General features: G+C 63.6%; 8 protein-coding genes across 8 annotated transcripts; 5 read left to right on the top strand and 3 right to left on the bottom strand.

Annotated features, from left to right (window-relative positions):
* Positions 1-386: 386 nt before the first annotated feature.
* Positions 387-3,474, bottom strand: PFL1_03385 (uncharacterized protein; the record flags this gene model as incomplete). Its single annotated transcript, XM_007880902.1, has 3 exons — positions 387-1,043; positions 1,145-2,992; positions 3,091-3,474. 3 exons carry the CDS (start codon positions 3,472-3,474, stop codon positions 387-389), a joined length of 2,889 nt encoding a protein of 962 aa, XP_007879093.1.
* A 2,053-nt stretch (positions 3,475-5,527) lies between these two features.
* Positions 5,528-7,801, top strand: PFL1_03384 (uncharacterized protein; the record flags this gene model as incomplete). The annotated part of the gene is made up of 2 exons (XM_007880901.1): positions 5,528-7,190; positions 7,305-7,801. 2 exons carry the CDS (start codon positions 5,528-5,530, stop codon positions 7,799-7,801), a joined length of 2,160 nt encoding a protein of 719 aa, XP_007879092.1.
* Positions 7,802-8,529: 728 nt separating this feature from the next.
* On the top strand, positions 8,530-8,975 carry PFL1_03383 (uncharacterized protein; the record flags this gene model as incomplete). Its single annotated transcript, XM_007880900.1, has 2 exons — positions 8,530-8,590; positions 8,728-8,975. The coding sequence occupies 2 exons, from the start codon at positions 8,530-8,532 to the stop codon at positions 8,973-8,975; spliced, it is 309 nt and encodes a 102-aa protein (XP_007879091.1).
* Positions 8,976-9,329: 354 nt separating this feature from the next.
* On the bottom strand, positions 9,330-10,431 carry PFL1_03382 (uncharacterized protein; the record flags this gene model as incomplete). The annotated part of the gene is made up of 2 exons (XM_007880899.1): positions 9,330-9,461; positions 9,583-10,431. The coding sequence occupies 2 exons, from the start codon at positions 10,429-10,431 to the stop codon at positions 9,330-9,332; spliced, it is 981 nt and encodes a 326-aa protein (XP_007879090.1).
* A 1,717-nt stretch (positions 10,432-12,148) lies between these two features.
* Positions 12,149-13,674, top strand: PFL1_03381 (uncharacterized protein; the record flags this gene model as incomplete). Its single annotated transcript, XM_007880898.1, has 2 exons — positions 12,149-13,328; positions 13,451-13,674. 2 exons carry the CDS (start codon positions 12,149-12,151, stop codon positions 13,672-13,674), a joined length of 1,404 nt encoding a protein of 467 aa, XP_007879089.1.
* A 1,437-nt stretch (positions 13,675-15,111) lies between these two features.
* On the top strand, positions 15,112-16,784 carry PFL1_03380 (uncharacterized protein; the record flags this gene model as incomplete). The annotated part of the gene is made up of 2 exons (XM_007880897.1): positions 15,112-15,407; positions 15,554-16,784. 2 exons carry the CDS (start codon positions 15,112-15,114, stop codon positions 16,782-16,784), a joined length of 1,527 nt encoding a protein of 508 aa, XP_007879088.1.
* A 1,207-nt stretch (positions 16,785-17,991) lies between these two features.
* Positions 17,992-19,455, top strand: PFL1_03379 (uncharacterized protein; the record flags this gene model as incomplete). The annotated part of the gene is made up of 1 exon (XM_007880896.1): positions 17,992-19,455. One exon carries the CDS (start codon positions 17,992-17,994, stop codon positions 19,453-19,455), a length of 1,464 nt encoding a protein of 487 aa, XP_007879087.1.
* Positions 19,456-19,742: 287 nt separating this feature from the next.
* Positions 19,743-25,244, bottom strand: PFL1_03378 (uncharacterized protein; the record flags this gene model as incomplete). The annotated part of the gene is made up of 4 exons (XM_007880895.1): positions 19,743-19,919; positions 20,056-20,164; positions 20,277-23,605; positions 23,787-25,244. The coding sequence occupies 4 exons, from the start codon at positions 25,242-25,244 to the stop codon at positions 19,743-19,745; spliced, it is 5,073 nt and encodes a 1,690-aa protein (XP_007879086.1).
* Between the last annotated feature and the right edge of the window lie 472 nt (positions 25,245-25,716).

The following is a 25,716-nucleotide window of genomic DNA, read 5'->3' as shown; positions in this document are numbered from 1 at the left end:
TCAGGACCGACCTGATGCTTTCATGGCTCTGACAGATCGGGAATCCCCAACCCCAGATTCCCCCCAACCACTCCAGGCCACTTTGACGCGCCCATTTCTCGACCTTGGGGCTAACGATGGCCCCTACTGTGGCGTTTGCCCCTTCTGCATTTCAAAGGGCTTGCGCCGGACGAGACATCATCAAGTCGAACGGCCTGGTCTGTGCCCTTGCGGGAGAGTGCGCCGATTGGTAGGAGCGTTGAAGCTCAGCCGGCAACCAGTGCTACCGACCAAGGAGACAACGACGACAAGCGAAAGGGGGAGACGCACTTCAACAGCCTGCTCGCTGGCAAGAAAAGGTTGTATTGCAGGCATGCGGAGTGTGGGGATGAGTCAGGCCGAGACGACTAAGCGATGGCGCTCATGACGAGCTGGGCAGCGATGTCGGACTCGGCGCGGACCGAAAGCTCCATTGTGACGCCCTGGCCGGCCTGGAAGGTCATGCGGCAGCGGGCCAGCGTCTTTGCCGGCTTGTCTGGGAGGGCCACCGATCCGGAGAGGTTGAGGGTATGGACCGACGACGATGACGGCACCTCTGTGCCACCCAACGGCTGCAAGCCCAGCAGTTCGACGAGCGTGTCGCAGGCGCTCTTGAGGCCGTCGAGGGCGGTGAGGGCAAAGGTCTCGGTGGCCGTCGAGGCATCGGCCAACTCCTCCCATTCGTGCGCAAAGTTTGCGTACGTCGGCGTGATGTAATCCGCCACGCCCAGCTCCAGCTCCTCGGTCTGGTACTCGTCGTCGTAGCCCTCCTCTTCCGGCTCGCCGCTGGTCGGGTCCACTTCCTTGGACACAAAACGCAGCGCATTCTGCAGCGTTGCCTGCGGGAAGTCCGTAGCGCCGCCGTCCCTCGTGAAGGAGACGTACACGACGCCGCTCGGCTCTTGCGCGGAGAGGGCGGGCACCGTAACGATAAAGTCCTCGCTGAGACCGGCCTCGGCCGCACCGCTCACGACGACGGCGACGTTCTCGAGGACAATCTCGGGCAGCGTGTTGGTCACGTTGTACTGCGCATTGTGCGAGGAGGGAAAGATGGGATAAGCGTGGAGTCAGCGATCAACGAGATTGTGAAAGCGTAGGTCGACAGGGTGCTCCGTCCTCGACTCACCTGGATCACGATGTGTTCGGCGAAAACGTGCTTGACGGCGCTGACGACGTACTCGGTCTCGGACTCGGTGAGCTCGACCGCACGGCTCGAACTGCGCAGGACCGGCCCGTAATCGGCGAACTGCGGAACCGCGGCGAGCTGCTTGGCGTAGATCGACTGCGCATCGGCAGAACCAGCCGCGCCCGCACCGCCGAGCGACGACATCGTCGACGAAGGTCCCGCTGCTGCGTTGTTCGAGCCGCCCATGCCGGCGTGCACGCTCTTGGACCCATCGGCGGCCATGGCGACGCTGGCGGTGGCCTCGCTCTTGGCGCGCAGCGCCTCCTGCCGCGCCTCTTCGCGCGTGACCCTCGGCACCTTGGAGGCGTCAAACACGCTGGTCGATGACGACGGGTCCTGAACGTAGCCGGTGAGCGCCGCCTCGAGCGCGGAGAGCTTGAAGCCAGAGTCCTCTTGGACAATCTTGTCGGCCAGGCGGCTCTGCTGAAGGATGCGGAGGTAGAGTGCGGCGCGGTCGCGCACCTCGTCGTCGACGTCGTCCAAGCAGCGCTCGAGGAGGACCTTGATGCGGCCGTTGAGCGCCTTGTCGCCGAGTCCGAACTTGGCCAGGCTGCTGACGGCGGCGGCGCGGACAATGGCATTCTCGAGGATGACGCGGTTGTAGATGTAGCGGATGTACTTGTGGGGCTGCGGCATCTTCGGGCCCTCGGCACCGAGCAGGTGCAGGATCCGGACGCTGAGCTTGGTGAACTCGCAATCCTCGATGAACTCGCAGAGGTGGGCCAGGGCGGTCTCCTTGCAGTCGCCGATGAACTTGACCATGTCAAAGATGGCCTCGACGACGGCACGCTTGAACTCGTATCCGCCCTCGTCGCGGAGGACGCCGGAGAGGAAGCCGAGCATGACGGTCTGCTTTGACGGGAACTTGAGGCAGAGGCTGCGGATGGCGTCGACCACAATCACCTTGAACTCGTCGCTGATCTCGGACATGAAGCCGCTGATCTGCTTCATCAGGCGATCGACCGAGGCCTCGTTGCCCGTCTTGAGCAGGGTGGTGATGGCGTAGGTGGCGATGCTGCGGTTCGGGTCCGTGATTAGGTTCTCCATGTCGACGTTGCACGTCTGCACGGCCATCGGTTGGGTCTGGGCCAGCTTCGCCAAGGTCCGGATGGCGGCAAACTTGAGCGTCGACTTGGGCGACGAGAGGAAGAGCTGGAGCACCGCGATGGGCCGGTAGAGCTCCTGAGTCGATACGTGGCGCATTTCGCAGATGACTCGGGCGGCCTCGTAGTTGACCATGTCGCTCTTGTGGCGGAGGTATCCCTCGAGCAGCTCCATCATGGGCTGGCGCAGGTTGGGGTCCTCCTCGGCCACGCGGGCTGCGTATCGGACGAGCATGCAGAGCGCGTAGGGGCTGCGCAGCACGCTGCCCTGGCCGCTCGAGGCGCCTCCCTTGCCACCGCCGAGTTGCTGAACCAGCTTGGTGATGGCCATGCGGTCGCCCTGACGGATCAAGTACAGCAGGCCGAGGGCGTGGTACTGGGTGATGTAGCTGCTGCTCGCGATGGCCTGATAGCCGCTCGGCGCCGACGACTGCTGCTGCGAGCCACCATATCCGGCGAAGCCGAGGTAGCTGCCGGCGCCGCCAAAGCCGCTGGCGAAGCCGCCACCGCCCGAAGACGATTTGGAGCTGATGGCCTCGTTGGCCTCGTTGCCCCATCGGCGAACCACGTCGCGGGCCGCAATCTGTAGCTGATATGCCGACACGAGCGCGGCGGAGCTGATCGAGGTGTTTTTGTCAACGATGGCCGACTTGAAGAAGCGCTCGAGGCCCTGGACCATCGAGGGCTGTCGATGTATCGAGGGGCAAGATGACGACGATGCAAGGAGATGCGTCAGCAAATGGTTAGTGATGGCGCGCAGATCAGGACGTGCGGCCCACTCACATCCACAACCCTGCTGAGGCCTCGGATGGCGTTAGGACGGTAGATGACCTCGACATTGGGCTGCATGTCCTTCATGATGGAGGCGGTGACCATGATGATGTCGTCGGCAAAAGGGCTGAGCTCCTTGATGGCGAGGTAGACCATTTGTCGGAGGGCAGGGTCCTTGTGTTGGAAGAGCTTGGTGGCGCCGAAGAAGAGGGTGGTGGCCTCCTGTCGGCTGAAAGTTTCGCCCATGTAGAGCAGGTAGACGACCTTGGTGAGGAGGATGCGGCATTTGCGCGGGCTAATGGGAGTCTCGTTGAAGACGCGCGCCTCCTGGATGACCGAGGTCTTGTCCTGGTAGAAGGTGGGCGCGCCGACCTCTTCGTCCTTCTTGAACGACATGATGGAAGGTGCTGAGAGAGCGGAACGGGGGCCTGAAGGAGGGTGTGACGATCCGGCGAGATGTCCTGGAGGATAGAGCGAGGATGGTCGAGAGGAGAAGCCTGAGCAAGCCTCGCTGGGACTTTGCGGGCTCGACCAATCGTCGCGCCAGCGAGCAGATCGTCTCTGTTGAACAGTGAGCGAGGCGGTGGCAGCAGCTACGAAAGCTGACGGTGAATGGCGATGACCAGGGTCGAGACAGGAGGGCGGCGGAAGAAGGCGAGCAGGTCGGGTGTCGGTTGAGAGAGGAAGGCTGTTGGCGCGGGCGTTTGAACGGACGGCAGCAGCGAGCAACAGCAGCCAACCTGACAGCGAGCCACCGACGCCGTCGACCCCGCCGCTCGCTCCTTCCACGCCCCTCTGCCTCGGCACCGCCAGCACAAGCCCGCTGGCAACGAGAGACGAAATGTGGCCGGTGCGCACCACTTCCCCGATCCCGTCCATTTTTTGGAATGGGATCTCGAGATGTGTGCCCGATTTCTCGGAACTGTATCGCGCGAATGAAGCCTCGGTATGACGCCATCCCGGGCACCGCTGGCGGCAGGATGGCGACAGGCGCCCAAGCTCATCCCGCTTGCTCGACAACACCATCAACGAACGAGACAGGGAGCTGATCGTCGTCTAGTTAGCTGAGAGACAACTGCGGTTGCCTTGCAGTGCATGGCAAGTTGGCGCCACGGCGCAGGGCTGCAAACCGCGCGAGCCTCGTCCACAGGGGAGCGAGCGTGCTTCGCGCGTGCACATCGAAGACGGCCACCAGTCTGAAAGGTCTCTTCGAACGGCCAAAGCTGTCACCATCTGTCGCCAGCTCAGCTCGAGAACCGCACCGCGAAGCTGCCATCGAAAGTAGTCGGCCCAGGCGATCCTCTTTGATCTGCTCCTTGTGACGGAGGCAGAGAGGGTGAAGAAAGGCCCGATCGCGAGTCCACATGCCTCGACGGCTGAGCAGGACGATGGCCGCCATAGCAGGCCGCCAGCCTGTGCCGCGTCCAGCGAGGACGATAGCACCATCTCTCCTTGGCTCGTCGCTGCAACGTCGCCGCTTCCATCTCTGCGACCCGTACCTTTGTCGTTCAGCTTGATCGTCGTGCCAGGACCGGCCGCCGAGACTCCTACAGGTAGCTCAGCGTCAGGCAGTCAGGATGGACAAGAGCTGGCTCGGTGCTGATCTGTGGAGCTCGCCGTCGCCGCTTGGGCTTGAGAGGGAGATAGGGAAGCAAGGGGGAGGCGTCGGACTGGTTCGTTTCCGCGGGCAAGGTCCCCTGCCTGCCTTCTAGAGTCGACGCATCGGCCGACGCGCGGGTTGAATCAGCTGCCGGGGCGCTGCCCGGCCAGGCTGCAGCTGAGAAAGTGGGGGCAAAAATCCGAGGACAAAAAGAACCCTCTGTGCCACGGGCCGAAGCGGCTGCGCCCTCACTATCACGGAATCCACCGTGCCTGTTCCCCGCGCTGCCCAGCCCAGGCCAGAAGGGGGGGAGGAGGAGGAGGGAAAGGCCCGGCGACATCAAGCAAGGTCGACTTCCACCATCATCCTCCTGCCTCCGCGCACATCATCAACCTCAGCACCGCACGACCATCGTCCGGGATCCGACAACGAGCACCCACACATCCGCCCCGCCATACGTACCGACTTCACCCTAGCCCAGCCTCTCCCTCTGAAGCCTCGCCAGCTTCATATTATCCGAGAGCACAGCCCCTTGTCAACGTCCTGCATCGGCGTCCGAGGACGACGACCACGGATACGATCGACGAGCGGCGACTGCGGACTCGCGGCGCTCGGAATCTAGTGCTGCCCGCGGAAGTATCCGGCCGTGCACCTCAGAAGCCGCCGTTGCCCGCACCATCACAGCCAGCACACCCGCCGACGACAGGCCTCTACCCGTCCACACCTGACCGCTGCCAAGGGGCTTGATCCCTGTCTTCGACGTTCCGTGCTGGCCGAAGAAGGACGGGATATTGCGGTTGCAGGCTCTCCAGTTCGCTGCTGCGCGATCGCGGCGTCATCCCGGCAACGATGCCCTACGAGGAGGATACCAACTCTTTCCTCTTCGGCCTCAACCAGTTCACATCACCACCCGCAGACCAGCAGCGTGAAAGCGCCGGACACGGCGGTGCCACCGACAGCATGCTCGCCGGTCTCGACGCCTTTGCTTCCGATGATCTCGGCGGCCCCGCCCGAGGCGAAGACGGAAGCCAGGCGCCTAACTTTGCCGATCAGCTGGCGCTCTGGACCAACGCCAACTTCAGCTTCGATGGACCTACCGGCCATGCCCTCATCGGCGACGAGGAAAAGGAAAAGGAGGAGGCCGAAAGCAACCGGCGTCGTGAGGAGGAGAACCGACGCAACGAGGCCGACGACCGAGAGAGGATGGCACGCAACGCCGCAGCCAGTTCTCGCGGCGGAAACGCGGCGCGGGGCAAGGCCAGGGAGTTGGCGCCGCATCCCAGCGACGCTCAACATCACGATCCGACGAGCCGTCCGCAGAACCTGGGACATGCCGGTCCGATGATGCAGCAGCAGCAGCAGCAGCAGCAACAGCAACAGCAACAGCAGCAGCAGCAGCTGCGCAACTTTTTCGGCGCCCAGGCGCAGGCCAAGTCGCCTCCGGCTGCTGGAGAAAGCTTCAGCAGCGGCGACCACAGCCAAGCCTCGAGGAGCCAACAGATTCCCAACAGCCACTTTAGCGCCGGACACCAGCAGCAGCTTCCTCATGGCAGCCAGCCCAACCCCGCCGCCTCCACCGCCGCTGCTGCTGCCGGTTTCGCCCCCTTCTTTCCCGGTTTCGCTGGCTTCAATCAGTTCGGCGGCATGGCGCCATTGCAGCAGACCACTGGTGCCAACCCGATGGGCGGCCTGCCACAGCTCGATATGACGTCTGCGCTGGCGCTGCAACATCTGCTGGCTAGCAACCCGCTGGCGCTAGCTAGTCTGGGCCAGCTTGCCGGATTCTCGAACCCTCAGCTACAAGCACATCTCGCATCGCTGGCCGGCACCCCAAGCATGGGCGGCGGGCTTGCTGCGTTCGGTCAGCCACCAGCCATGCATCCGTCGGCGCCTTCGCAAGTCTCCAACGCGTGGGATCCCAACCAGCAGCAGCAGCAACAGCAGCAGCAACAGTCGCACCAGGCACTCCGGCAAGGTAGTGTCCCGAGCGCTTCGGGCAGCGTGGCAGGATGGCCGCTGACACCGCAGCAGCAGCAAGCCAGAAACCTGCCTTCGACATCGTCCACGGCCGGTCCGGCCGCTGTCGCTCCTGGTCCGAGCCCCTCATCTTCAGACAGCATCTTTGGCAGCGGCGCGCCGGCCGCCTCGGATAGTCATGCTGCCTCGATCTCCTCGGCTGCCATCTCACGCAATGCCTCGAGCTCCCATCTCGCCGGTCTGGCGGGCAGCAGCAGCGGCGGCAACACCAACGGCTCCGGCGACGCCGCTCAATCTACCGATCCCGTGCCCTCGAAAAAGAAGCGTGTCAGCATGTCGAACGGGAAAAAGCCGGCCGCTGCCTCCGACGACAACTCAGACGACGGGTCCAACTCTGGTCTCAAGCACGACGACGAGAGGAAGTATGACATCCCGCCGCTGAAGTTGATCGACACGGGCAACCCGGAGGCCGATGCCGAGGCCAACCGTCTGGCAATCGAAGAAGACAAGCGAAGAAGGAACACTGCCGCTAGCGGTGAGTACTGCAAGCACGCAGCCTGGCGGCAGCTCTGACTTGTCGTCTGCGACTCCCGGTGATTGACCTTGCCCTCCGTACCCGTCCTCCGCTCCCGTCCCGTGCTTGTCGCAGCGCGCTTCCGCATCAAGAAGAAGCAGCGGGAGGCCGCGCTCGAGCACACCGCAAAGGAGCTGCAGCAGCGCGTTGCCGACCTCGAGAGCGAAAACGCACGGCTGCGCACCGAAAACGGATGGCTCAAGAGCCTGATCACGGTGCAGCCCGGTCAGCAACCCGCTGGTCTCGACAGCGGCGGAGTCGCTTCCGCCGCGACTGGCGCCTCGCTGCCCTTCGGCCCGGTCGCGGGTCCGAGTCGCACCAGCGGTGGCAACCCCCCACTGCAACCAGCGACGCACACGCAGCCTGACCCGTCGTCGGACGTCGCCAGCGCAACCGCCGGCAACAGCCTCTCCACGTCGAGCCGGAGCGTGCAGGAGCAGGCAGAGAGGAATAGCGGCCTCGTCCCCCGCGGCGTCGGCACGGGCGCCGATCAGGCCAAGGAGGGCGGTGGTGCGGGCAAGCCCAACTCGGCTCCAAGTGGTGCTGCCTTGAAGAGAGATCGCGAAGAGTGAACGGGCTCGCCTGGGCGCGCGGCACCCGCTACGATATGCCCATAATTACTGTCCGTCTCTAGTCGTCATCAGCCTTGCTCTTTGTAGCGTACTCCCGTCGACCTGGTTCACGTCAGCCCCTCCTCGGAGCTGGTCGCTGTCTCGGCCTGCGCTTCATTACATTGAATTGCAGTATGAGTGATACCTCTCCAGCTAAGGAAGGGCCGGACAGCGCTGAGGTGTGCACAGAAGTTCAATGAGGTCCAAGCTGCAAATACCCAAGACACCATTTCAGCAGGCACCGCAGGGGACTGTAGCAACGTGTTGAGCCCGAGCAGTGCGGTCCCGACCTGGAGAGGTACCTCTATCTATCTAGGCGCTCTGCCGGCTAGACCGTCGACGGTCTAGCCGGCGAACGCCTCATTAGTCGAGGGGCTTTGCTGGCGAGAGCTAGACACCGGGCTGGGGCGGTCAGGGAAGGCGGGCCGTGCGCCCCGGGGGGCCTGGAGTGCCTGACCCGCCTGGCCTGGCCTGGACTGGCCTGACCTCTGATTATTCTGCGTTCGCGAGCGAGCGTGCGTGCGAGGCGGGCGTGCGTGCGAGGAGGGCGGGCGGGCGGTCAAGCCACGCAGGTGAGCAAGGCCCTCTGCTCTGGGCGAGCCGGATCCTGTCCAAGCGCAGCGCTGCACACACTTCTCCCTCCCCCAACCATCTCGCCACCAGCCCCACAACTCTGGCCTTTCACAACAATGCAGCTCATCATCAACGAAGTCGTCGCCTTCTTTGTCGTCGCCATGTTCGCCTCCTTCGGTATGTTCTGGCGCTGCTCTCCTGCACCCTCTACCGCCCCGTTGCGTCGCCACACGGATGTATGCTGACTTTGACCTGCCCTTTCTCGTTGCATTCCTCACTCTCCTTATCATGTTTTCTGACATCCACATACGCAGCCTTTGGCATCTTCATGGGTATTGGCGTCTCCGCCTCGTGCGAGAAGGCCTTTATGGACAAAATTCGCCATCAGCAGCAGGTGCTCTCTGGACCCTCCAACCCTGTGCCTGACAAGCCCGCCAGCGAGCACGGTCGTCAGGATGACCGCATCGACAAGATTTTGGCCCGCTCCGACGCCCTCGAGGCCGCCGTGCGCAGCCTCCTCGCCAACTCGGCTCGCACCAGCGATGCCGGCGAGTCGCGCTGAATCATGGTGAGTCTTGCGCAATTCCTTCACAACCAAGCTTGGTTTCTCGACGCTGAGACTGGCCCTATTTCTCTCCCTGGATTCACGTGTGACAGATCTCTTTCAAGCGCCACAACCAGAGAAGGCGAAACAAAATCTCGAAATTAGGGAGAGACAGATAGGACCGGCCGTATCGAGGAGGGCTGAAGCGGAGCGGGAACGGGGATCGATGCCGCCGAGGACATGGGCCCAGTCAAAAGGCGGCCAACATACGAGGCCGGCCAACGAGGGCCACTGTGTCTCAAGCACTCTTCTCTCAGCAATGAAAGTCTTCTGGCAGCCTCGGTCAGGAACGACACGCAGGGCCCGCTTGCCTCAATTGACGACGGTAGCAGCGGCCTGAAGCTGAGGCGTGCTCGAGGGGCTGCTGACGGTCGAGCTCGATGGCGAGCCCGTGTTGCGCACGACACCCGGGTGGCGGATGCCAAGGGCACCAGCGACAAGGCGCTGAGACGGCAATGAGCGACAGAGACGAGCTGTGCTGTCAGCGGCAGGTCCTGACGAAGCAGCTTGTTCGCTCTGCATCTACCGCCAGCCTGGCCGGCTGCACCGCCGCTCAGATGCTCACCTTGCCAGCATCGCCGATTCTGCCGCTGCCCGCGCCGTTGGCAGGCGCCGATCCAGCCGACTCCGAGAGGACCGAGCCGTCGTTCTCCTTGCCTGCAGCAGTGCCGTTGATGTCGAGCTTGCTCAGATCGACGTCGACATCGCTGCCCTTTTCGGCGCTGTCACTGGCGCTGCCGTTGAAGCCGGCACTGCTGCTTCCCGCCTTTGGGCTGGTGCGGGCAGCGACAAGAGGGTTGGCGGGAAGACCTGCGATGCCGTTGAGACTCTCGACGCCGGCGAGGACGCGGTTGGCAGGCGAGGGTCCACCGTTGGCCGCGTCAAAGAGAGCCGCCGCCACGGGCTTGGCAGGCAGGTTGGGGTTCGAGCCGCTCTGCTGTCGGCGGTGGCCAAAAGAGCGGCCAAATGAGGGTGTGTGGGCGTGGCCGCGGAGCCCCTTGGACGGGCTCTCGGGAAGAGGGTGGACGAGCTCGGCGGCCGTCTTTGAAGGGCTTCCGAATCCGCTGGCGTTGGATCGGGAACGCTGCCTTGCGTTGACGCTAGCAATGACAGCGCTCGCGTCGTCCTTGTCGTAAGGGCGGACCTTTGCGGCGATGCCGTTCTTGTTGATAAGGGAGAGGGGGGGGGACATGAGGGTGCGGAGGTAGGCCTTTTTGGCGACGATGGGGTCGTTGAAGATGATGAGGGCGGTCGTGTCATCGACCCACTTGATCTTGAAGCCGCCATTGTCGTCCTCCCAGGCGGAGAAGACCTGCTGGATGTCCTTGGTCTTGAGCTCCGGCGGGAATCCAGACAGCTCGAGGATGCGGGTGACGAGAGGCGAGAGGAGCGGGAGGGAGGTGGTGGCGGACATGCTGGTGTTTGAGAGGGGTGCGGAATGTCGTGATACAGATGCTTTGCTGAAGAGTGCTACAAGGGCTATCGAGAAGAGGTGCGAGAAGCCGTGGTCGAAAGAAGGCGATAGAGGCGGCCGAAAATGCTTAAAAGAACGGGCAGAGTTGGAGTCGACAGTACACGGCTGAGCGACAGGACAGGAGAAGAAAGAGAGTAGGGGACCAAAGGGCGACGGGCAATCGGTCGGATGAAGGTAGTTGCGGCGCTGCGATGAAGGTTTCCTCGTCCGGGATGAGCTGGAAGTCGAGGCGCGGAATGCTTGGTCGGCGATTGACTATGCGGAGGAGGTCTGGGCGACGGCAGTGGTGGGTGTATATGGCTGGCGATAGGACAGGGGGGAGGGATGATTGGGGTCAAGGGGAGATCGGGTTTTGGGGGGGAAAAGGGTGATCCTGTGGACAAGAGGAATGATGTCTTCGGATGGGGACGGTGGAATGCGGCTGGGAAGGAGGCGATATGGTGGAGCAGTGGAAAGAGAGATGGCGATGAGCGCGAGCGCGACAACCACCAAATGGCGCCAGAGCGTAGGGCGGAGGTGGGGGCCGAGCGGAGGCGCCTCTGCTCTCGACCCTGCCTGCCTGCCTGCCTGCCTGCCTGCCTGCCTGCCTGCCTGCCTGCCTGTCCCTCGCCTGCCACGACACTCGGACGCCGTGCCTTTTTGGGCGTGCGGTGGGCGCAAGAGAGAGTAGTCAGTCGAACGAGAGAGCGAGAGCCGATAGGGCAGCTGCGCGCCCCGCCCAGCCACCTCCCCACCTCGACCCTGCACACGGCTGAGGGCTACCGGTATCTCTGACCGTGCGCCCGCGCTCGTCCTCACCTGCGCAACATGCAACCGGGACCCTTCCTCACGTCCGCCACCGGGCCCTCTGCCTAGCCACCTAAGATGCTCCTTGCCATCCTTCTTTCACCCCGTCCTGCTATACTCGACTCAAAGCACCGGCTTGACACAAGGTGGCGGCCCGACTCGTCCACTCGCCCTTGCTTGGATCTGATCTCTTTCTCACCGCCGTGTCTCCCCTCTGGCGTGCTCTGGCGCAACCCCGGCTGCCGTATATTTTCGCGACCCCTTGCATTGTTCGCCTGCAGAGGGTAGCGGGCGACCGCCGTCCCGGAGAGCCTTCTGGCCTCGACTTGTCGCCTCGCCGCTCCGTTGGACTACTCTGCCTGTCCACGACTACCTAAGGCCCATCAACGCAGAGGCAGCTCAGCACATCTCTAGCTGGCAAACGACAAGCAAACAAGCTAGACTCTCCGGGCGGGACTGAGACCGGCGCCGTACCACCGCGACACCGCCACCGCGCGTGCGAGGCGCGCGCGCAGGCTAGCGCCCAGTGCAACCGCTTCGACGCTTGCTTCTTCGCAAACAACCGCTCATGGTGCCGTAAGTTAGCAGGGATCACGGCTGATTGTCCAAACTTCCTGTCCTCCAGCGCAGCATGTTGATTCATGGATCCTCGCTCCTCCGGCAGCCCCTGGTATCCATTTTGAATCGCCCGCCCACCGAACTCGGATCCGACCACAGGCAGCCGCGACTTCCACGTCAGGAGGTTCGAGGGTGCAGACCGGGAAGAAGCGTCAGCCACGCCATCGCTCGACAGACGCGGCAAGCTGCCCAGCGACGACGAGCTGTACCAAAGCACCGACTCGGCGCAGCACGCATCACGACGATCAAACCGATGTCCGGAGGTAGCCCACCATCGGATGCGTCTCAGAGGCGGCAGCGTCGACAGGACGAGTCTGCGCCCGCATCGCAATCTGCGTCGAAGCCTACTTTTGGCAACTTTCGCCGATACTACCACATCCGCAACCCAGGGCACAACTCTGAAGCGGGACAAGGCACAGGCGCCGACGATGTGGCCGCTTCCTTCAGTACCCTAGATCCGCGCGTACCGGCGATGCTTGCATTCCTTGAGCGCCACTTTGCCGTAAAGCATGCTGCGTGGCGGGGCCCCAACCGTGTCCTCGACATCGGCTGCAACTCGGGAAAGGTGACGACAGAGCTCGCTCAAGGGCTCGCTATCTCCTGGAGTCAAAGCAGCACAACAACGAGGATCCCGGAGCTGGTGCTGGGCGTCGATGCCGATCCGGGCCTCATCGCAGAGGCGCAATACGCGGCCGGCATCTCCTGGAGCCAGTGTCGACCTCCGCCGCAGGCGATGGGCGATGAGGTGCTACCTCTTTCGGATCAACGTTCCTTCCAGTACTTTCCCGCTTGCTTCCCATATCTCTACGGTCCGCTACCGTACCCCTTGTCGGTGGAAGGGGCCTCTTCGCGGGAGCCTCGCTCAAAGAAGCGCAAAGTGTCGCCATCGGCCCTCGACGCGTCTTCGGACACTGCGACCGAGCTCCTAGGTCCCGCTCCTTCTCGCGCGTTTAGCGCACTGCGCTTCATCGCAGCTGAATGGGTCCGTGCAGACCTCGACGCCGATGGAACGCGGGAGCCCAAGGACGGGGCACCAGCGCCGGAGACGGAGGCGTCGAGCCGCCACGGCGGTGCCTGGCAGCGTAGTCTCTCGACTGCATCCATGGCCGTAACGCTGCAAGAGCTTTCGGCGCACGAGCGCGCGGGCTTCGATGTGATCGTCTGCCTCGCCGTCACCAAGTGGATTCACGTGCACCAGGGCGACGGCGGTCTGACCCGCCTGTTTGCCCGCATTGCGCGAACGCTGCGTCCCGGCGGCTGCCTGCTCATCGAGAGCCAGCCATGGAGGAGCTACGAAGAGGCAAGACGGATGGGACCCGAGATCCGCGCCAGAATGAGTGGCCTGCAGCTGAGGCCCGAGGGCGACTTCCAGTGGATCCTCGAAGGCCTCGGGCTGTTGCACGAAGGGCGCATCGGCGATGGTCCAGGCATGGGTGAGCAAGAGATTGTGGGAGATTCCGCTGTCAGCGGAGGATACCGGAATAAGCCGCTTGTCCCGATATGCTGACGTTTCCCTCACTCATCTGCGCCTGGTCTGGTTGCCCCGCCCGATCAGGCTTTGTGCGCCAGGTCGAGGCTTTCGTCAAGCCGCACGGGCCGATTTCCGCCTCGGCGATGCAAATGGGCGACACCTTGCTCGGGATTGGCACGGATACCAGGGCAGGGTTACCATGGGTTGCGAGGTACCCCAGGCGCGGTGCGAGGGAAGGGGCTGCGGCGGAGGGGGAGGCGTCAGGAGACGCGTCGGTCGAAGACGGCTTTGCGGCGGGGGCAGGCTAGTGACGATGGTGCAAGCGTCTCTGCATCGACCTGCCTGCTGATTGCTCTGGCATCTTATCTGATTGCAGTTTCGTGAGTCACCTCGCGGGGCTGGGTGATGAGCGCAGACCGTTGATCGCCCGCATGCGCCTCGGCCACGGCGCCGGCAGCAGGCCAGTTCCTGCCTGTCCTCGCTACACTTGACTCTTGGGGCGTTGCTGATGCGAGCCGTGTGTATACCACCAGCTAAGGAAAAGGGTCTGTGAGCGACACAGAGGACGGCGAGGGGGCAGCCACCCAGTCGCGACCACGGTGCGATCGCGATCGGTCTAGCGCGACCAGGTCACCCATCTGGCGCCTTGCGGCAAAGCGAGCCCGACGCGGTCTGCGATGCGATGCTGCCCGAATCCACCCGGGACATGTATGTACGTACGCAGGCAACGCATGCATACCTCGGTTGGCGTGCTTGGCGTTGCTCGGGCAGAAGCAAGCGGGCGCGCGCCTTGCCCTGCCCTGCCTTGTGTATGTAATGTACTGTAGTACATGCCCGTCGATGCGCAGGTTTATCTGATAAGATGGCGTGAGCCTTTGGCTGCCGCATCCTTGGCGCCCCTTTGAGGACGATGGGCGCTCCTTGATGCTTTCGCCGGTCGTCGTCGTTGATGGGTACCATGGCGCGCGTCGAGAGACCAGCTGGCTGAAAGAGGCAGCTCGCTTGGCTGCCTGTTCGACCTGCCAAGGACAGCGGCCAGCCAGCGGCCACCTGCCAGCGCGCCCGGCCTTGACCGGCCTGGCCCAGAGGGGAAACTTTTTTTCCCGTGGCCGTGGGGCGCGGCCCCTGCTTGGACCCTGGCGCTGTCCTGGCTGGACTGCCTGCCTGCTGGCCGGGCGGGCCTTGCCTTTGTCCTCGACCGACAAGGGCGCGCACCCTCTCCCGCCAACGACCACCTCAGACTGCCCCTCGACGGCCCGCCAACTCAGCTATCGCTCGACCTTTAGGCACCAAACCATACGATACCCCGCTCCTGTCCGTTGAAACGCCGAAACCCCCCTGTCCGGCCTCGCATCGGCACTTCTATCACACATCGATCCGCCTTGACCGGCCAGCCGACCTCCCACCACTCCTCTTCGGTCAAGCCCTCCTGCTCTTGGCTTGGCTTTCCTTTCCCGGCAGCCTTTTCACCTAGAGCCTAGCCTACCCATCTCGACCTTGATCTTGCGACTGTTCCTGCCAACTGGCTTGCCTTGCCTTGCCCGGGTCTGAGGTGGAATCCCGCCGCCACCCTCCAGTCCACCCCATATATAAAGTCGGCCATCCTCTCATCCGCCTTCCTCTTCCCTCAGCACCTCAAAGGCAGTTCCTCCCTTCGAACTCGCAAGACATCGTCCATCGGCTCGACTACCGCACTGTCCATCCCAGGGACTCCCCCCAACCACAACCGCCTCAATTCCTTCACAATGGGTTGCCCCTTTGCCCACCTTGCCTCACTGGCGTCGGCTGGCAAGACATCCTACCACGACCGCCCAGCTGATCCTCAGCCACGCACCAGCCAAGTCACACTCTCACAAGCCTTGCGGGATGGAACGGCCGCCAGCCACCGACAGGTCGAGAGGTCAAAGGGTGTATCGCTGCTGCTCAACTCGGTCACCACCGGACGTTCGGCCAATAGTGACGATCACCAGGACCAGGATGCGCTCCTCTTCGACCGCAAAGACTACTTGCGCTGGCTCGTGATGCTCGCCTCGATCTACATGTGAGTACCGCGTGTGCGTCAAGCGTCGCCACTCCACACCCGCGCTGCCCGCGACCTCGGCCTTTAGGTCGTCGCTGAAGCTTCAGCTCACGATCTATCGTGACTATCTCCCTTTCGTCGCTTTTTCACCTCATCCATGCTTTTAGCACGCTCGAGGCCGGCTTGAGGCGTACTCAGACGGCTGAGGCGCAGATGGTCGCGCCACTCCTGCAGCCGCTCCTGAACTCGCCCCTCCCAGCCTTGCTCGGTCGCACCCGCTCGCTTCTCCTCGACATCGCCGCCCACCTCGCAGTCCTCGAGTCTCATCATGGCGCGCAGCTTGAAGACCTGGTGCAGGAGACGCGAGACACTTTCGACATTGATACCGCTGAGGGCATCGACAAAGAGGCTCCCGCCAGCCGCGCTGATCTCACCGACCTCGTCATTTCACTGCAACCCGACGCTCTCGACTTCGCCGTCTCAGCCACTGCTACTGCTACGCCACCCCCTCCGACTTCGTGTCCTCCCACGATTCAACTGTCGCCGGCGCACATCGACCTCCTCACACCAGCCCAGGTCCACGCCACTCGCGGATACGCCCGTCATCTCGCCTCGTTCTTTTCAGACACCCACCGCAACGGCCACGACGCAGGGCCGCTCATCGTCCATGCGTACACGCGCTACCTGGGCGATCTCAGCGGCGGACAGCACATCCTCAAGAAAGTAGCGAAGCGCTGGCCGTGCGAAGTTGAGGAGCAGCCTTCTTCCGAGTCGACGGCGCTGGGCGATGGATTCGACTTCTACCGCTTCAAAGAGGCGGCCGCCGTACCCCTGACAACTACCGCCACAGGCGCCGCACACGCGTCAGAACCTGGACTCGACGGCCCGGGCCCGTCCGCGGCTGACCTCAAGGTGCTGTTCCGCGATTGCATGGACGAAGGCCTGGATCGACACGTTGGACTCGGGGCCTCTCGCTGTGGAGCTCTGACCGCCCTCGTCAAGGAAGGCAACACGTCGTTTGAGCAGAACGCAGCGCTCTTCGAAGCTCTACTGCCGGCAAAGCACCGGATGTCGGCCCAGGACGATGATGTCCTCGTTGAGGGGACCCTCCCGTCCCATTCGCCCATTGCTCTGCCTCAGCAGAGCGCATCGCCTGGCCCATCCTTGGGCTCCACGGCTCTCTCTCTCGTTCAAGCTGTGCTGCTTCCGACCTCTGCTCAAAAGGGTCGATCGGCCATGAGCGCAGCCATCCCGTCCACCTTCAGCAGGTCCCTTGTCGCCCTGTTGATCGTCCTAGTCGCAGCTTTGCTCTGGTCCACTCAGCGTCCCGTCAACTTTGCCGCTCGCGCTATGCTCCGCGAACATAGCATCGCACACAACGGCACGTCGCTCCATTGAGCAGGACTCCGTCTCAGTCTCTTCCGCGTCATCTCGATACTCGCCATGAAGGTGACTGGCCCGACTTCAGCCGCAGCAACAAGAGCATGCCCATCTTGTTTTCCAACCGCGCGGGCAGTTGCTTCGCGTCCGACCTCGATCGAACCAACAACGACGACGAGTCGAAGGCAGTCAAGGGGGCAGCAGCACTCCGGCACATGTGGCAACGGGCACATCGACAAGGCGCATGCGCGTCCGCGCAATCTAGGCCGCCACAGCTGCACGGCGGCAAGGATAGGCGATGGCGGAACGAAGGCCGCCGACGCAGTGACCTCTCTGCCGATGCTTAGTGGGTAGCTACCGACAGGCGTCCGCCAGAGCTCAGCCGTCGGCGTCGCCCGATGAGCTGTCGCATCCTGCTACCTGGCGACGAGGCTTCAAGATACATCGCTTCAAGATGGATCAATGTTGTCGAGGCCGACGGCCAGGTATTGCGTAGAGAGTCGATGCTACGGACGAAATTGGAGAAGGATGTAGCCCGGGAGATGGGCCGACCCTGGAAGCCTGCCGCAGTCGCAGGGTGGGTTCATCTGCTGCCAAACGGTCGCGCTTGTCGAGGGTGCAGGTAGACACCTCGCCGTTTCGCCGAGGCCCGATCGGAAACCATCGCCGTGACTGCCGCACCATGGCATGTCGTCCTTGCCGCTCTCAGCAGGCCCTGCGGCTTCCTGTCCTTGCACAGCTGCAGCACCACGACGAGACGGCCAGGAGGCAGGGTCACGTACGTGTCCTTGTCGAGCCCGCTGCGAGACCCTTTCGCGGCCGGCCAATTCCGCCATTCCATTCTCTAGGTCGGCCTCTTGAACGGTGCCATGGCCGGTGTCAACGGCGAGCCAGGCAGGTCTCCTGGGAGTGACTACTCTGTCCGTGGCCTGCGCCTTTGTTCGGCCGTATCTTCCGAGGCTGTCTTGGACCCCGCAACGAGAAGCGGGGGACGCCCTGCAACGTCCAACTCGAGCCGTGCGCACGACATCCTGCACAGCGTCTCGGACGGTCTGCACCAGGGCCGCGTACAAAAAGGGGCAGGGGCGGCTCGGATTCGGACCCCACACTGCCGCCCTTCGCCCCAAACTCATCCCATCCCTTTCCTGTCCATTCCTCCTAGCTTCTACTGCCCTCTCTCCATCGCTGCCTCTCCCGCACCGCCCGCCTCACTGGGCCAGCCCCGATGACCTGCCTCTCCTTTGGCCGACGTTCCAAGACGTGCTGCAAGTGCGGCGGCGAGCGCAACATGTCCGCTTCACCCTCCACCTCGCAGGCTCAGCCTCAGCCTACGGAAAAGGCGCCGGCGACTGCCTCCGCTCCTTCCACCCTGGCGTCTGCGGGTCAGGCGCACACTTGCTGCTCCTTTGTGCGCGATGACCTTCGTCCACCGACGTACAGTGCCCACGCCAGCAGCGCGACGGCGCTGTCGGGCCGCCTGCAGGAGATGGCGTCGACCATCGAGCACGAGGTGCGCCAGCTCGATGCGACGCTGCGCGACCTCTCGATGGCCATGCACGACAAGCCCGAGATCCTGTGGCAGGAGCACGCGACCCACGACCTCTTTGTGCGCTTCTTCGAGGGTCGCAGCTCCGAGGGATGGAAGGTCAAGCCGCACGCCTACGGCCTCGAGACGGCGTGGGAGGCGCGCTTCGAGCACCGCCCGGACTCCAAGGACGCCCGCACCATTGGCTTCCAGTCCGAGCTCGATGCGCTCCCCGGCATCGGACACGCCTGCGGCCACAACCTCATCGCCATCTCGGGCGTAGCGGCGGCCCTCTCGGTTGCGGCGGCGCTGCGAAAGCATGACGTGGCGGGCACCGTGGTGCTGCTCGGCACCCCGGCCGAGGAGGGCGGCGGAGGCAAGCTCCGCCTGCTCGAAGCCGGAGCGTACAAGAGCTACGATGCCGCCCTCATGGTCCACCCGGCGCCCACTTCAGGCACCGGAGCCATGCTCGCGGTGCAGCCCGTCATGGTCCGGTACACGGGCGCCACGGCCCACGCCGGCGCCGCGCCGTGGGAGGGGGTCAATGCCCTCGACGCCGCCGTGCTGGCCTACAACAACATCAGCGCGCTTCGCCAGCAGATGCCGCCCGAGTACCGCGTGCACGGCATCATCGAGGGCGACAACTGGGCCGCCAACGTCATCCCCGGCGCCTCGCGACTCCACTACAACGTCCGCGCCCCCACCATCAGCGGCCTCAAGGCCTTTGTGGCCAAGGTCGACAAGTGCTTCCAGGCGGCCGCGCTCGCCACGGGCTGCTCGATCGAGGTCGAGTGGGAGCCGGCCTACGCCGACGTCTGGAACACGCCGCTCCTCTCTTCGACCTATGCCGCCGTCCTCGAGCAGCGCTACGGCAAGGTGGTGCCCAACGACGATTTCACCGCCTCGACCGACTTTGGCAACGTCTGCTACGCCCTCCCCGCCCTCCACGCCGAGTACGCCATCCACCTCGACGACCCAAAGACGCAGGGCAACCACACGGTCGGCTTCACCGACGCCGCCGGCAGCAAAGAGGCCCACGAGCGCACCCTCGAGGCCGCCGTCGGCATCGCCGTCACGGGCGCCCGGGTGCTCCTCGAGGAGGACTTTGCCAAGCAGATCAAGGACCAATGGCGCAAGTGGAGGGATGGCGCCGATGGCCCCTGAGCCGGCGCCTGGGTGCATGTCGGGACAGGCCTTGGGCCCCTTCTTGGTCTCCTATCGAGACCGACGTTGCTCTCCCCTGCTTTCGCTCCCACACCTCCCTCTCCCTCTCCCTGTCCCTTGGCCTGTCTCTCGATGCTGGATTAGTGCAGACCTGCAATGTGACTCGGTGCATGTCGAGACAGCCATCCGCTATTGTGGCGTGTGGGCTTGTTGCGATCTGCCGGCTTGTCGAGCAGAGACCCGACTGAGTAGCACTCCAACAAGTGCTCGCCTCCGGCCGCACCGGTCTAGCTGAAGAGGATACTGAGCTCCTCCCTCCTCTCCGCCTTTCGATCGCCACCGCCCGAACTCGAGGCGGCAGCGATGTTTGCGGTTCCGGCCGAGCTGGCGCCGCCGCCGCCGCCGACCTGGCGCCGTTCGCCAACCTTGTTGGCCAGCTGCATCTTGCGCTTCTGTAGCTCGAGCTGGATGTCGGTGCAGGTTTCGATGGATGAAAAGGCGAAGAAAACAAGGACGGAGCGTCGCGAGGTAAGCGGGCGTGTTGCAGGGTGCCAGGCCACCAGTCCAGGAGGAGGCGGCGGGCAAGATTGAGAGGCTCACCATGTTTTCTTCGATGCTGTCCTTCATGATGTACTTGACGGTGATGACTGGTCGACGCTGTCCCATGCGGTGCACGCGGTCGAGGCCCTGATTCTCGACGGCCGGGTTCCTGTGCCAGGCAAAGGCCACGATCGGATGCACATGAGTCAGGTGATGCCGTGGCCGACTAGCGGTCGCGCCCGACCTTTCCGCACCCCCTGTCGACGGCGCCAGAAACTCACCAGTAGGGGTCCATCAGGTAGGCTCGGCATGCGCTGACGAGGTTAAGTCCGGTACCGCCGGCGCGCAGGCTGATGAGGAGCACCTCGGTGCCCGGGTCGCTCTTGAAGCGCGCCAGAGCGGCGTTTCGATCCTGCCTCCGCATCGTGCCATCGAGCCGGGCGAAGCGAATGCCCGTCAACCTGAGACTCTTGCCGATGCGGTCGAGCATCTTGGTCCACTGAGAGAAGACGACCGACTTGACCGGTTCGAAGCCGTCCAATTGGCTTGGCGGCTTTTGAACGACTACGACCGGGTCGCTCGCCTGCCGCACCTCCTCGTCGTCCGCCGTCTTTGGGTCGACGTGCTCGAGAAGCGGGGCGGTGGGGTCGTAGAGAGCCGACCGAGGGTTGCACCGCGAGAAGGGGATCAGGTCACTCAGCAGGGCGCGCACCTTGGTGCTCAGGTCGGTGCGATCGTGCAAGGACACGTCTCCCCGCGGCTTGCGGGATGCCGCGGGGGTGGTGGCCGCCGAGAGTCGGAATTCCCTCCTGGGCGGGGCACGGCCCTTGCCAGCTCCTGTAGCTGGAGGCCGTACATCGCCGCTTCTCGTGCCCTTGTCTTCATCTTCGGTGGTGCTGTCAGTGTCGGCCGTTTCGACATCGCTATCAGCCGATCCACGTTGATCCTTGTCCGGCTTGCCTCCGGTCTCGTCCTGCCAGTCAAAGTCGCTCTCGTCGTCGCTGCCAGCTCCGCTCCCATCTCCCTTGACGCTGCCGTTCTCGTTGGCCCCATTGTCGTCGTCCTCAACGTCCTGTTCCTCGTCCGTGGCAAAGTCGGCAGGCTCCAGTTGGATCGCGTCGATGGCCAGTTTGAGCGCCGAGCGGCAAGCCGGACAATAGTGCGCGTCGGTCAGCTTGGGCCGGGGCCAAGCTGCGCCGACGTGGCGCTTGAAACACGTCGAACAGATGAGGTGCTGGCACCGAGTGACGACCGGCCGCACGGCTGGAGTCGTCGAAGCGGCGTCGTCAGCGCTTACGGGCGTCTGGAAGCCATCCGTCGACCTCGCCGACGCTTTCTTGCCCTTGCGGATGCTTGCGATCCGGCGATCCTGGTCGACCGCAGCCGCGTGCAAGGCGTCATCGAGCGCATCTACGCTGCCGCTGGCGCCGAGCCCGTCGCTGTCGGGCGTCAACTGGGTCAGGTCGGCCTGACATTCGTTGCAAAAGGCCATGCCGCTGTCGCGAAAGACGGCAAAGAGGTCGGCCGCGCGCTCGCGGCTGAGTCCATCCTGGCTGATCGCATGACTCGGGTCAGAGCCAAGACCCGCCAGCCTGCGCTTGGCATCCTTGCTCGCGTCGACCAGCGAGGGATGATCGCACGCCAGGCGCAGATTGAGAATCTCGTGGAGGATGGTGGCGTAATTGTGGTTGAGCGTATCGTCCCGCAGCATCTCTTCGAACTCCTCCTTGTACCGGCTGTGAAGGGCATGGTACCTCGCCTTTTCGCTCTCTTCAAAGTCGAGCATTTCGGTTTTGGAGAGCTTGGGCGGCAAGCGCAGAATCGACTCGCCGTCGGCCGCCTTGGTGTCCTTCGTGCGCCGCAGCGCGAGGAACTTCATGATGATCTGGATGTGGCCTAGGCTGGCGGGGTCGATGGGGTCAGCACTGTCCTTGGCTGCCATCTTGGAGCGTCGCAATGCGGGCGAGTTGTCTTTGTGGCCGCAGAACTCGTTCCACACGGCGCGGTCGGTAAAGGGATCAAGGCGCAGGAACTTGAGTAGCGCGTAGAGGTCATCGGTGCTGTTCTGGATCGGCGTGCCCGTCAGGCAGAGGCGGCGCTGGGCCGAGAGATTGCAGACCGCCTTGCTTTGCCACGTCAGGGCGCCCTTGATGTAGTGCGCCTCGTCGAGCACGACACGGAACCACTCGATGCGCTGCAGCGCGTTGGCCGACTCTTTGCCGTCCTCGATCCTCTTCTTCCTTTTCTTGGACTTTTTCTTTTTTTCGACAGGGATACCGTTCTCGTTGACCATGATGATGGCGTCGTCGTCGTCGTCCTCCTCCTCCTCCTGCTCGGCGCCTCGGCCCTTGCCCGACGAGCCCGACTCGTCGAGCCACGTCTTCTGATTGCTGAATTCGTGGCCGAGCGTCGGGTACGTGGTGAGCACGATGTCGTGGTTGGACAGCCTCGCCGTGTCGGTGACTCTTGAGTTGCCGTGGTAGACATAGATGCGGGGCGGACGCTTCTTGTCCCAGTGCTCGCGGATCTGCTCTTCCCAATTTGCGACGACAGAGAGCGGGCACACGATCAGGGTGGCGCGGCTGCGACGCTCGAGGTGGGCCTGGCGCACCGCCTCTGGGTCGCGCTTACTCCGGCTGACCTTGCGCTTTGGCTTGGGCGAACTACGAGCGTTCGCCTTCTTCGCCTTCTTGGCGGGGCGAGGGGTTGGGAGGATCGACGAGGAGAAATCATCGGCGGTCACCAGTTCTATGCTATCGTCGCGCGCCTTGCGATCGTCGTCGCCAAGATCCGATTCGTCCGGCGGCGGGTACGAGGCAAGATCGCTATCGCCGAAAGCATCGGCCTCTTCGAGGGTGTGCGCTATCAAAGCAATCGTGGTGATCGTCTTGCCGAGGCCCATGTCATCCAGAAGCATTGCGCCGCGGCAGATCGTCGGAGGCTTCTTGACCTCCCTCTGTGTGATGAGGTTGACGTAGGAGCGTGCCTTGCCCCGCGAGTCCCAATTGACGGTCCATAGGGAGACCGAATCCTCATCGCGCCTCCTCTTGCGCACCTTGGCGCTCTCGCTTTCTCCGCCATGACCGATCACGTCATCGACCCTCGCCACCGATGCTGATGAGACCGGCGCGGGCCTTCTCGTACCCGAAACGTCGATCTCATTTGCTGGAGAGCGCCGCTTGAGGTCGGACCAGCTCCTGTGCTGCTCGCGCTCCAGCAAAAAGCTGAGCGCCTGCTTCTGGTGCTGAAAGAGGCGTGTTTTGATCACCGGTCGGGGGTCGACCATCTCGAGCTCCTCGCCGCTGGTGATGCTGCTGTAGATGGCGTCGACCTGCTCCCGCTTCTGCTTCTCGGTAGCCTCCTTGGTCTGCAGCGTGGTTCCCATGTTACTGCCGCGGTACAGGCCGCTGTAAGAGGAGCGAGCGTCGTTGCGGTAGCCCCCCGTTGGCGGGTTGTGCGGGTTCGAGTACTCCGGGCTCGTCGGATAATCCTCTGGCCGATACGTGGCGGGCTGCTCGAGCTGGATGCCGTGCGATGACAGCTTGTCCGACACCAGGGCAATGTCTGGTCTGAGTGCGAAGACAAGGATCTCGATCGAGTGCAGAAAGCTCTGAAGTTGTCAGTCGATAGCCGGCGATGGCAAATTCAAGATGGGTTGAGGTACGATGCAAAGGAGAAGCAGGGCGTCAGCTCGGTGTGAGAGATGCTAGCAGCGCCCGCTCTGGTCCAAACGGCACGCTGGTCGGAAGCCAGGAGCGGAAGCGTCGCATTGGGCGTCTCGATCTGCTTACCCCTGCTCTTCCGCCGCTAACGAGGCGGCACCTCGCCTCACAGCGGATCTTGTTGTTCCGCATCAGCGGCTCCAGCGCCGCCACGTACTTCTCCGCCAGCGAGCCGAATGGCGGCAGCAGGCTGGGTCCGAGCCGCTTTGCCTCTTCTGGCGGCAGGTCGGGGTGCGCCAGCAGGGGCGGAAGCACGACACCGACCTTGACGTCTGCGGGTTTGGCCCTGACGCCCCAACTTTCCGGCAGCGACCGGCCTGCGCCGATGGCACCTGGTGCGCTTGTTTGGCTGACTGAGAGCATCACCGGTCGGAACCCTCTTTCCGCCCAGAAACTCGTCGAGCTGGGCCAATGGGGCCGCTCGTATGCAGGATCTGTGGGAGGCGGAGCGGACGAACCATTGGTTCCGCCGGCGAAGGTGAGCTGCGGAGGCAAGCCATACATGCACAGGACGACCGAGGTGATCATGCCCAGGCAGACGATGGCATTGTTGCGCTGCTCGTCGAGCACCACCTCTCCACCGTCAGCCGAGCGAGATGACACGATGATGGGCTCGTCGTCGTCGTCATCGTCATCGTCGACGACATAGGCCTCGAGCTTGGCCTCGGACTTCCCACTGGTGGCGGATGAGCGCTGTGCCGACGGGACTGCGTCGACCTCCTCATCATCCCCGGTGAGATCAATTGCGCTCAGGGCCCGCGTACCGTCGGACGAGCTCAGCGCTCGCCGCTGAGCTGTCTGTGCTACTTTCGGCGCGGACGAGGTGTGGAGTATCGCCGTGTGCGAGCCTTCAGCGCCTTTGCTCCCGGTCCGATTCACACCATCGGCCCACATCCGCTGCTGCTGTCTGCGGACCTCCTCTGCAGAGGCATGTGAGTAGGCGCCAGAGCTGTCGAGGAATGTAGTTGGAACCCGAGCGCCGCTGCCGCTGATGACAAAGCCGTTATCGTCGTCGTTTGACGCTGGAATGGTGCGCACCGCAGGTTGCCATATCCTGCTCGGAACCGGGAGCCCAGAGTTGCTGTGCGCTGCGGTAGGGTCACGTCGACGTGGACCGCGCTTGTCTCCAGTTGACGAACCGCCGGTGAAGCCGGGAGGCAATGTACGCGTTTTCATGCTGGCCGATGGGAGGCTTTGGCTTGATGAGTCCGTATCTGACGCTCTCAGGGACGGCAGCGTGGGTGGCGAGGGCCTAGAGAGAGGCCTGGCAAGCAGCTCGCTGGGGTCGTCGATCTCCTCGAGCACGTCTTTGCGCCAGTGATCTCCTGTGGCGTCTGGAGGGATCGAGGCCGACGTCTCGGCCGCAGAGATGCCTGTTGCTGGAAGCGGCGGCGGTGTGCCGATGTCGATGAACGCTGCGCTCTGTTGCCGCTCGCCGCACCATGTCTGCATTCTGGAGCTGCTGACGGGCACTGGGCTCTGTCGGGGAGAGGGCGTGCCGATGTCGATCGATTCGGTTGAAGACATGCCGGCGAGACGCTGTCGGGCGTTGGACCGATTCGCAGAGCGAAGAACGCGGTCGGTATCGGAGTGGCTCCTGGCCTTGGTCGATTGCTTCCCGCGGCCGACGACGGGCTGACGCTACCGGCTTCGTCCGGCCGCACCACCGGCGGCCGCACTGCGGTCGAGGGAGGAGGATCTGCCAGAGTGTACTGCGTGGAAAAGAGTCGACCGGAGAGCGATCGAGCGAGGGCGAGCTGCTGAAAAAGGCCGCCGAGGTTGAAACCTCTCTCCTCTTGGCGGTTTGATGGGCGCGATTCGGCCGTGTGGCCGTGTGGACTTCTGGGTTCGACGAAAGTATGAAGAGCAGATGTGAGGTCGTCCGATGATTCTTGCAGTCCTTCACTTGCGATCCTGACGGGAAAAGATTCGCCTTGCGTCCAAAGAGGCGGAAGGCAGGGTTGCGATGCGTCCGGTTACGAGGTGAGCGACGAGCGGT

Source organism: Pseudozyma flocculosa, assembly GCF_000417875.1.
Source record: "Pseudozyma flocculosa PF-1 unplaced genomic scaffold scaffold00010, whole genome shotgun sequence".
NCBI lineage: Eukaryota > Fungi > Basidiomycota > Ustilaginomycetes > Ustilaginales > Ustilaginaceae > Pseudozyma > Pseudozyma flocculosa.
The sequence above is the reverse complement of the archived record's forward strand: the minus strand, read 5'-3'. Positions and strand labels throughout refer to the sequence as shown.